The sequence below is a fragment of the Nicotiana tabacum genome, chromosome 3, assembly GCF_000715075.1.
Source record: "Nicotiana tabacum cultivar K326 chromosome 3, ASM71507v2, whole genome shotgun sequence".
Lineage (NCBI taxonomy): Eukaryota > Viridiplantae > Streptophyta > Magnoliopsida > Solanales > Solanaceae > Nicotiana > Nicotiana tabacum.
This window is the reverse complement of record NC_134082.1, coordinates 177,619,484-177,630,523: the sequence shown is the minus strand read 5'-3', so window position 1 is coordinate 177,630,523 and position 11,040 is coordinate 177,619,484. Positions and strand designations below refer to the sequence as shown.

Sequence of the window (11,040 nt, the reverse complement as noted above, 5' to 3'; positions counted from 1 at the left end):
GTATTCAATTATTTCCAGGATATGTTAGTCTTGATATAGTCAGACGATTGTAGTAGATGCTCATGACTAGTGACACCCCGACGTCGGGCTTTCTTTTCTGCACTAGATTTGAAATCTATTATGAAGGTTTAAAAGTTAAATAGCTTTGGAATTATCTTTGAAAAGAAAATATCGATTTGTTTTGGTAATGTGTCGGCATGCCTAGTACCGCGATAGGCACCATCACGATAGGGTTAGTTTTTGGGTCGTGACAAGTTAGTATTGGAGCCTAGGTTACATAGGTCTTACGAGTCATGAGTGGGCTTAGTAGAGTCTTGCGGATCAGTACAAAGACGTTTGTACTTATCTTCGAGAGGCTGCAAAACCCTTAGGAAACTTCACATTCTCAAATTTTTATCGTGCGACATTGATTCAGCTTGAAGCGTAACTCTTTGAATTCCTTCCAGGCATTCGTATGCGCATGTGAGCGCTCGGTATCAACAATGCATCAATGTCTTGTGATTCCTTGGATGAAGTGCGAGAGGTGATTTCAATATACTGATGATGGGCCAGTCTGGGGGACTTGAGGTCGAATTTTGACTGTAGCTCGAGCGCTAAGGTGTTGATTGAGTGAGCATGTGCTTTTGGATTTATATGTTCGATAATGTCCTTATTAGTGGAATTGATGCCTGGATGGCTACATGATGAGTATGATGTGACTGTGAGATGTGTTCATATGATTTGAATGTGACGAGAAGGGTCTGCGTGAGGTGTAGAAAGAACTGTTTGGTGCTTGATTTCCATATTGATTTGAAATATAGCCCCGGGTTATATGGGTGTTGAAGGATCTTTTCATGTTATTTAGTTGGGAAGTGAAGTAGATTTCATGTCGTGATATGAGTTCAGACTTAGGAAGATTAAGTGACTGCGTAATGTTTATGACGGTGGAAGGGTATAAAGAGATGTTAGTCTGAGGGGAAGCAGGTGGATTATCTCCTATGGGGTGTCTTGAGGGTGTGTGATCCCTATGTTGTTTTGTAGCAAGTCCTCTTTTACCAGTGAATTATATGTGCTGCAGTTTGAGTTTGGATCGCTCGTGAGAGTTGGCTTGACTGTTACGAGGATGAATATGAGATTTGCAAACGATTTGAGGTATTAGATGGGTTGTGTTACATGAACTTCTGAAGGATTTAGTTGAATCTCACTATGGCATTATGGCAGTAATAGAGTATGGGTATCATGAGTTATTGTGTGTTTTGATCTATGGCTTTAAGCCAAGTGGGAGAGTCTGCTATTGATCAGTTGATTGCACCGTTATATGTTGTATTGGTTTAAGTTTGAGGTATACTAGTGAATCAGTTATGGCTTATAATGGTTGAGATCGAGGATGACTTGAGTAAAGGAAAATTTTGGATAAGGGTTGTGTTATTCTTTACGGGTATATGAAAAATATTAGATGATTTAGTTGTTGTTTGTAAGGGATGTAACGTGTATGAAGTAGGAAATCGCTCGGCAGCTTAGAAGAATGGGTTACTTCCTTGGGTGTTGGAGTGCTAATGGGGCATAGGTCAATCGGCCCGTTTGATCAGCCTAATTGAGGTTTGAGCAGAGTGGATAACTCTCGAGAATGGTTCTAATAAACTCAAGATTTATATGTGGCAATTGAGAACTTTTGCGGATTTGTATGTGGCTAGAAGCTGAGGGTTACATTGGATGGTGTCAAGACTTGTGGCATTTTTATATCATTATGGATTCTACATATCAGTATCAGGAAGGTGAAGGTAATGACTTTAGGTTCGCAGGAAATCTCTTCAGGGTAAGTATTTTGAATGTGGTACTTTTGGGGTGCTTAAGAGAGTGTTCAGCGGCTTATGAACCTTAGCGCAATGTGGTTTTATGTTAGGGTCTTCTTATGGTGAGTATGGGTTGAGGATTGAGGAGAAGTATCAATGTGAAAGTAATTCAGAAGGAACTCAGATGAATAAGACAACTTGGTAGTAGGTTGGATCGGTATGGTAATAGGTATGATTACTTCTTTGGGTGCTTAAGATGTATGAGTTTCTACAGGTATTTCGTGGTAATGCTCTCGGGTTTTGGTGATCTGCGTAGCTTGGTTGAGTTAGAAGAATGTAGTCCTGACTATTGAGTTTTGTGTGAATGGGATTTAGAGAGTTCTCAATGGTTTCTACCATGGTTTGAGGTGTATATTTCCTGTCGGTGTGTGGAACATGTTGTGAATGGGTATTTTCTTCTGGATTAGAGCAAATGGAGGGTTTCTAACTGGTTGAGTATGTAGTTACTGTGACTCGGAGTGGATTTTTAAGTTCTCGTACTTTTCACATGATGGCATGATAGGTGTGGTGTGTTGCATGGGATTGAGATTTGCATGTACAAGGCCATGATTCAATTTTGAAGGAAAGGTCATGAATTCTTAAATAACATGGACGGTTTCAGATAACTAGGTGAATGATATTACTATTTGGTGTGGATTGATAAGAGTATACATTTTAGAAGGGGGCAATGTGTTTTGATTTGTGGATACTTCATCGATATTGTGGTGCTTGTCTAATTGATTAACTGCTGATACTTAGATTTTGTGATGTGGCACGGAAGAATCAGAGAAGCATTCCTCGTGGGATGATCGCGTATGAAAGACATGTCAGATATTTGGTCGGTGGAGTTGGGATCATCTATGGTGATTCGTGTGTTCTATGGATTTGGAGATTGGGAGTTCTCATGAGTAGATTGTTTCGTGGTTATAGACTGTGAAAATATAGCTAAGGTTAGTCAGAGGGTAGTATGCATTGTAATTCAGTCACTGTAGATTTTCGAAGGGTTATTTATATGTTGTGGGTGACCAAAGTTGATTTGGGGTTCATTGGTAGGCCCAATATGGATGTGTGTTCTACACCGGGTCGGATATGTTGACTCCGAACTGCTATTGTTGAGGGATGTGCCATTCAGTTGTTGTTGAACTTATTCGTGTTCTGGAGTGATATATGAGTTACTCTTCCGTGTTACAATGAGTTGTGATATACTGGTTATATGCACATATGATGCGGTTCTATTGGGGTCTTATATCGGAATTTGAGCGGGAGGAGTATTGGGTATTGTTTGGTGGATGGCGTATTGGTTATGTTCTTTCGGGTTTTGTGTGGCGTTGTGTCATTTGCTTCTCCGTGGTTATGGTAATGCACCATGGGTTCTTAATGTCAAATATCGAATGGTTATGAATTTTGAGCAGGGTGGCTCGAGGTATATAATGCAGACCAATGTTTGGATGGGGTCACGTATTGTCGAGGACTTATGTAGAGGTATGATCCTTGGTGCCGGATTTATGTGTTTTGGTTCTACGATGTGTGTTAGGCTCTTAGCGTGGTGTTGTGATGGTACTTGGTAAGATGGTTGGACAGTCCTCTCGTTTGAATCATTTTCTATGATTTGAGTATAGTTGGGATATTGCTATTGGGCGCACGAATACCACATGTTATGGTTTTGGATCATATTGTTGTGTCATGACATCGGAGTGGTCGTTTTGGATGAGATGAGGTCATTGGACCTAGAAAGAATACTATCAGAATTGGTTACAACATGGTTGGAAGGATAATATCGAAAGTCGGCTTAGAATCGTCTATAGTTCCTTTCGGAGAAGAGGGAGCTCCATGAATTGTTAATCTGGAAAATGGTTATGAGTTTCTGCATGTTTCATTCACCATTGGCAGTATATAAAAGTGTTAGAATGTGGCTTTGTTTGATAAGAGGTTTATTAAAGGTATTAGGTTGTTTTGAGCAGCTACTGTGATCGGAATTTATCGCTATGAGTGTTTGAGTTATGTGGTATATCATATGATTACATCTTGGGTTACGGATATGGGTTAATACAACTTGTTTGGACTTATTCAGAGCATAGATGCGAGATTCTGATCTTATAGAAAATTCTGGATGTTGGAAATTGGGCTCTAAGACTTATGGGCTGGGATGGATTAAGAAATTTCAGTCATGTTGTGTTATCAGACCTATATGGGATAGGGTGATGTGGGATCACCCCAGGGTATGTGCATAGTGAGGTTACACGGCGATTTGATGGCTTTTGGAACAACTCTTGGCACGTTCGAGGACGAACGTATGTTTAAGTAGTGGAGGATGTAACGACCCGGCCGGTTGTTTTGAGCATTTGCACTTCGCTTGGTTGTTTGAGGGCATGAGTAGCTCCATATGAATTATTATGACTTATGTGAATCGTTGATTTTGGTTTTCAGGTTTTTCATAATTGAGTTAGAAGAATGATTCTCAGCTAGAAGCCTTAAAATTGAAAGGTTTGACCAAGTTTTGACATTTTAGTATTTGATCTCGGATTGAATTTTGGATGGTTCTGTTAGATCCGTTAGGTGATTTTGGACTTAGGAGCGCGTCCGGAATGTGATTTGGAGGTCCGTGGTATATTTAGGCTTGCATTGGTGAAAGTTGGAAATTTGACGATTTTGGTCGGTAGTGGAAAATTTGATATCGGGATGGAAATGGAATTCCAGAAGTTGGAGTAGGTTCGTAGTGTCATTTTTGACGTGTGTGTAAAATCTGAGGTTATTCGGAGGTGATTTGATAGGTTTCGGTATCGTTTGCAGAATTTGAAAGTTTAGAAGTTTTTAGGCTCGAATTCGAGGGTAATTTGGTGTTTTGAAGTTGTTTTGAGTGTTTCAAAGGTTCGACTAAGTTTGTATGATGATATATGACTGGTTGGCATGTTTGGTTGAGGTCCTGAGGACCTCTAGTGTGTTTCAGGTGGTTAACGGATTGATTTTTGGTGTTGGGAGATAGCTGTAGCTGCTGGTTCTGTCTTAACCACACAGGGAGGAGTGGGAACCGCAGATTTGGGGTGCAGGTGCGCAACTGGATCACAGGTGCGGCTTGGTCCCCGCATCTGCGATGACCGCAAATGCGGTCAGGAAATCGCAGAAGCGGAAGCAGTCCTTTTAATGAAATTCTACAAAAGCGGAGCCCGCTTCGCAGATGCGGTCCAGCAGATGCGGAAATAGGACCGCAAGTGCGGTTTTGCTGGGCAGAAAACCCCACCTCGAGGTTTTGTTCTCTATTTTTAATTTTGGGTTTGAAGAACTTGGGAGAGAGGCAATTTTTTGAAGGATTTCAAGGAGCAACATTGGGGTAAGTGATTCTAACCTATAATGGTATAAATTTCATGAATCTATGGCTTTATTCATCATCTAATTAGGAATTTGAGCTAGAAATTTGGGAATTTAGGGCTTGAAAATTGGAGAGTTTGATTTGAGAATTTGAGGGACCAAATGGAGTCGGATTTTGATGAATTTCATATGTATGGACTCGTGAGTGAATGGGCTTTCAAGTTTTGTAATATTTTTCGAATTTCGAGGCGTGGGCCAGGGGGCCGGGTTTGAGTGAATTTCGGGATTTGTGTCTAATTTGATAGTTTTTCTTGTGGAATTCATTCCTTTAGCATATATTGATGGTATTGTACTGGTTGTGAATAGATTCGGAGCAATTGGAGGCCGAGTCGAGGGGCAAGAGCATCGCGGAGTAGAGAATTGATCAGTTTAAGGTAAGTAACGATTGTAAATCTAGTCCTGAGGGTATGAAACCCCGGATTTTGTGTCATGTGGCTATTTTGAGGTGGCGCACATGCTAGGTGACGGGCATGTGGGCGTGCACCGTTAGGGATTGTGACTTGGTTCGTCCCGTATCTACTGTAAAGTTGAATATTTTGTTGAAACTACATACTTCTTACGTGTTTTAAAAAGAATTTATGTAAATCAGGTTGAATGCCATGTTTAGGCCTTATGCCAGTATTGTTTGGACCCTTAGAGGTCTTTTCTTGCTATCCTCTCATTGTTTTCGACTGGAAATCTATACTCAATCATGTTTATACTTATTTACTGCATAACTCAGTCTCTGTTACTCTGTTTTGATGCATCATATAAATGTTATTTTATTGAATCATGACTAAGTGTGGCCGAGGGCCTGATCTATGTGAATATCAATGGGATCGGGCTGCACGCCGTTACTGATTCATGACTGTGTGAGGCCCAGGGCCTGATTTGTGAGGATATTTATGGGATCGGGTTGCACGCCGCAGCATATTTTACTGATTCATGACTGAGTGAGGCCAAGAGCCTGATTGATTTATGCCATGATTGGCTTGTTGTAGTGCTTGGGCTGAAGGAACCCCTTCGGAGTCCGCACACCCCCAGTAAGCGCAGGTACTTACTGAGTGTGAGTGCCGAGTATTGAGTGACTGGGAGGCATGAGTGATGGCGAGGCTTGCCCAAGGGGCTGTATATGAGTGATGGTGAGGTTTGCCCGAGGGGCTGTATATGAATGATGTTTGCCCGAGGGGCTGTTTATGATTTTATCATTTTACTCACTTATGCATTGAACCTTTATTTGAAAACTGTTGAAAGATGTTTTAATGATTTTACTGGAACTGGATTTAAACCTGATTTGATTCAAACTATGGTTTTAAAAACATGTTGTATTTTACTGAGTTTTTGTGATATGAACTGTACTTGCATTATTGCTCGTCACTACTTCTCAATCTTTATTTACTGTGGTTACTTACTGAGTTGGCGTACTCACGTTACTCCCTGCACCTTGTGTGCATATCCAGGCATCTCTGGTCACGGTAGCGAGTATTGATTATTCAGTAGCAGATCCATCGGAGTTAGCAAGGTAGTTGTCTGGCGATCGCAGACCTGCTTTTCTCCCTCTTTATCTTCCCTTAGTTGTATTCAGTTATTTCCAGGCTATGTTAGTCTTGATATGGTCAGATGGTTGTAGTAGATGCTCATGACTAGTGACACCCCGATGTCGGGCTTTCTTTTCCGCACTTTGTTTTAATTTGAACTCTATTATGAAGATTTTAAAGTTAAATAGCTTTGGAATTATCTTTAAAATGAAAATATCGATTTGTTTTGGTAATGTGTCGGCTTTCCTAATACCACGATAGACGCCATCTCGATATGGTTAGTTTTTGGGTCGTGACAGGGAGATTGTTGGGTGTGCGAACAAAGTCTGACAGTGGTAGCTGAAAAGATTGGGAGCCTACATATAAGGTGTAGGGATCTCTTAATGGTGTAAGGTCTTTGAGGTAAAACCGTGTGAGCTTGACCCAAATCGAACAATATCACACTATGTTAAGAATGTATTTGGGCTAATTTAGTGCAACCGAAAAAATAAAAGAACCGATTAGTGGGAACTGGGAAATTTGGGAATTAGACAAAAGCGGGGTAACATAGAATAGTTAGAAAAAAGAAAGGAACTAGCTATTACAACTTACAAGATTTTATTATATATAATGAAAGAAAAAATGTTTAAAAAGAAACTTTAATACTTCACCTAACAACTAAATAATACAAAAAAAGAAAAAATTACAACTTAGGTTCTTCCTCTTATGCTGTTACAAAATGATAAGAACACAGTAATTGAATAGTAGTCGAAAGTTTAAGGCTGTGAAACAAAGGAGTAGGAGAATTTCAAAGAATGGCGCATAATGTTCTTCGCTTTTGCGGTCTTTTCTTCATCTTAGGGGGTCGCAAGGCTACCTTTATTGCAGTATCAAAGACAGTTTTCACGTTCTGAAAATGCCACCAAACAGAAATATCAAAGAAAATTAGGAGTCGATAAGATTGTTTATTTAACGTGTAATGATGTTCTAATGATTGATTAAGCTATAATGTATTTGTTAATTACCTGCTGCGTCTTAGAACTGCATTCAGTGTAGGCAACTGCTCCTATCATCTTTTTCAACTCCTCTCCCTTATTTTAAATAACATATTAGTAATTTTTTTTGGGGGGGTCAAGTAAGAGATTAATAATTTCAGCACAGCATAACGTATTACTATAGAGATCTCTGTTATTTGTTTGAAAAGTAACCACAAGAACTCAAATTTTCTGTTAATAGGAACGGTCAAAGAAAAGTAAATAACTCTAATCTTCCCATAACTGGACTCACCTGGGAGGTTGTTATAGGAGTTGCCCCTGGATGATCACTTAAATATTGCTTATCTTCCCTCAGGTCTGGCATCGTTAGTTGTAAACCAGTTATAAATCAGGTTTCACATTAGGCTATAATATATGTTTTGATAATTAATTATGACATTATATTTATATATAATGAAATACTAAATTGATCTTACCAAGTTTAGTTCCCACTAGAACAATTGGAATAGTAGGAGCATAGTGCCTTAACTCAGGGATCCACTGTTAATGATCAACAACGAGAATTTTTGGTAAACAATTAAGACAGATTTATCATACTTGTATGATTTCTATATATAAAAAATCACTTATATGAGGAGAAATAGCTAACCTTTTTGTAAATGTTCTCGTAGCTTGCCTTGCTTATTAGAGAAAAAGCAAGCAAAAAGACATCAGCTCCTCTATAACTTAGTGGCCTTAGCCTGTTATAGTCTTCTTGTCCTGCATTTCACAATCATAAATTCAAGTTTCAATCACAATATCCCGTCCATAAGGAAGAGAAAAGACGAACGAGAAAAATAAGACCACACAACATAAATACACACTCAAAAAGAATTGATCGTACGACTATAAGGCATAATATCAAAATCCTTCTCCACAAAAGGGAAGTATTGCAAGAAAACATTCCCTTCAATAGTGCTAAGGAAAAAAAATCATGATTGAATTCAAATTCATATGTGAAATAGATTTGAAGAATTAACACAAATAGCCGCTCGTCCAATAACTTAAACTAAAAACAGCTGGTGAAAGTATAATATATGCATAATTTTGCCCGTGGAAGTATAATATATGCATAATTTGTATATTATATGTGTATAGTTATATATAATCATTATATAATCTATATATATGGCTAGAAAAACTAAACAATGAATATGACCGAAAGGGGTGTACATAGGTCGGGTTGGTTCAAATTTTACAATTACCAAACCAAATCAATTGTGTCGGTTTATTAAATCTAAAGACCAAACCAAACCAATAAAACTCGGGTTTTTCTCGGGTTTTCGGGTTTTTTCCGGTAAAATCTTCGTAGAACAAAACATATAAATTATGCTCAAAATATTTCTTTAATCCTAGTAAGATACAACTATATAAAGTATTTTCCAAGAAAATAATACAAAATATGAGATGTGTCATGGCATTATCCTAAAATATTCAACAATAAAGACAATATAGTTATGTAATATAAATATTGCTAATTAAAAAGTCATAATAAAAATAAACATAATCTAAAAGTACCAAGTCATGCTAAAATAAGTAGACTAATAAGGGAGTATTAATTACATGACTAAACGCTAAAGAAAAAATAAAAATAGGTTATGCATTTTTATCTAAATTATTGCAAAACAAAAAACAGATATCCAATACATTCTATGTTCGTGGTATTGAATTGAATGCCTTTTGTTAACATTAGTATTGATTTGATTTTGGTATGGGCTTTTTTTAGCATTATTTAATTAATTATGTTAATGGCTATAAAACTTATTGGAACATTTAAAAGTTCTAAGTCCAACCTTGAAATAATACCTTAAAATATAAAATTATGAAATTTTTTAAAAAATATTTATAAAGTACATCACAATAAGTATATTTATATATTAAATATATATAAAATTTCTATATATGTAATATCGGGTTGGGTTGGTTTCGGTTTGACTTTCTTTAGCTAAAACCAAACCAGATCAATTATTGTCGGTTTTTTTTCAACACCAAACCAAATCAAACCAAACCATAATCGGGTTTTTTTCCTCGATTTGATTCAGATTATCGGGTTGGTGCGATTTGTCGGTTTCCTTTGTACACTCCTAATCCTAATGACCGGCTATTGGTGTAAAGGTCCTTGGTGATTTACCTGCAGTATCCCACAGGCCAAGGTTAACGGTGCTGCCATCCACCACCACATTTGCACTGAAATTGTCGAACACCGTCGGAACATAATCCTATCAAACAACATTCTTATGAAATTAACAACAAACATCCAAGAAATGAGGAGGAAATTTAAGTAAAGAAAGGGAAAAGGAAAAGATGAGAAAACCAATTAATATTACCGTAGGAAAGGTATTACTAGTGTATGAAATTAGCATACAAGTCTTTCCAACCGCTCCATCTCCAACTGTCACACATTTGATAAATCTTGCAGTAGTCATCTTCTCTTGGCTATTGGCTTCAACTTAGTTTGGTTTCTTCTCTCAATGTTCTTGAAAGGCCAAGTACTTTAGATGAGAAATACTTTCTTTTTATTCTTCACTGATACATCTCCTAGCTAGTATATATTCTTCAAATACTTCTTTTTGCTCATAATGATAAGACCAACATGTTTAAGTAAAAATAATTGGATTTTGAAACTTAATGAAACATATTTGGCAATGGAGAGGTTGGCATATTGGATGCAGGTCTATACACCTAAGCAATCATTGCTTACACGACCCTTTTTACTTTCCTTTAAGTTCAAGGCCAGATAGCTAAAAGGAAAAGGGAGGAAAACAAAAAGAAACAAAGGTTTGCAAAGTAGGTGTAGTGGTGAGTGTTAGTTGGATTAAGTATTGAAGAAGCAATTGTATAAATGATCAAAAGACCGGAAAGGTTGCTTAATTGGACTATATTCTATGATGATCGAAACAGAATATATTTCAGAAAGTTGCCAAAAAACAGAAATTTAAATAATTAGGACGATAGGTGGCCTCAAAGTTTATACTAGGGTGTCACTCTTAATTATCATGGGTGGCTTTTCAGATTTTCTAGTTGACGTTAGAGGTGTCAAACGGGCCGGGCTGACCCGGGCCGGCCCGGTACTTAGGGGCTGGTGGGCTGGGTTACTAGGGTTAGGGGTTGGTAAGTTCACTTTAATTTATCCGGTTAACTGGACCGATCAACCAAAATTCCTGTAGAACCGGTTAACCGGCCCGACTCGGTCCGGTTTAATGGCTAGATTCATTTTTTTTAAAGGTTTTAGAGTCTAAGGCAATGCAAAACCTTTGAATTTACTCTTTTTCGTTAATTTACTTGTTAAATGTAAACCTAAGTTTGAATTTTGAAATAAATGTAGCACTTGCA

The 11,040-nt window shown here is 37.8% G+C and overlaps 1 protein-coding gene across 1 annotated transcript; it reads right to left on the bottom strand.

The window, feature by feature from the left end:
- Positions 1 to 7,268: 7,268 nt before the first annotated feature.
- Positions 7,269 to 10,442, bottom strand: LOC107809416 (rac-like GTP-binding protein RAC13). Its single transcript, XM_016634046.2, has 7 exons — positions 10,035 to 10,442; positions 9,839 to 9,926; positions 8,318 to 8,427; positions 8,145 to 8,208; positions 7,961 to 8,025; positions 7,699 to 7,764; positions 7,269 to 7,583 (listed from the first exon to the last, which is right to left on the bottom strand). The coding sequence occupies exons 1-7, from the start codon at positions 10,131 to 10,133 to the stop codon at positions 7,482 to 7,484; spliced, it is 594 nt and encodes a 197-aa protein (XP_016489532.1). The 5' UTR covers positions 10,134 to 10,442; the 3' UTR covers positions 7,269 to 7,481.
- Positions 10,443 to 11,040: the final 598 nt, after the last annotated feature.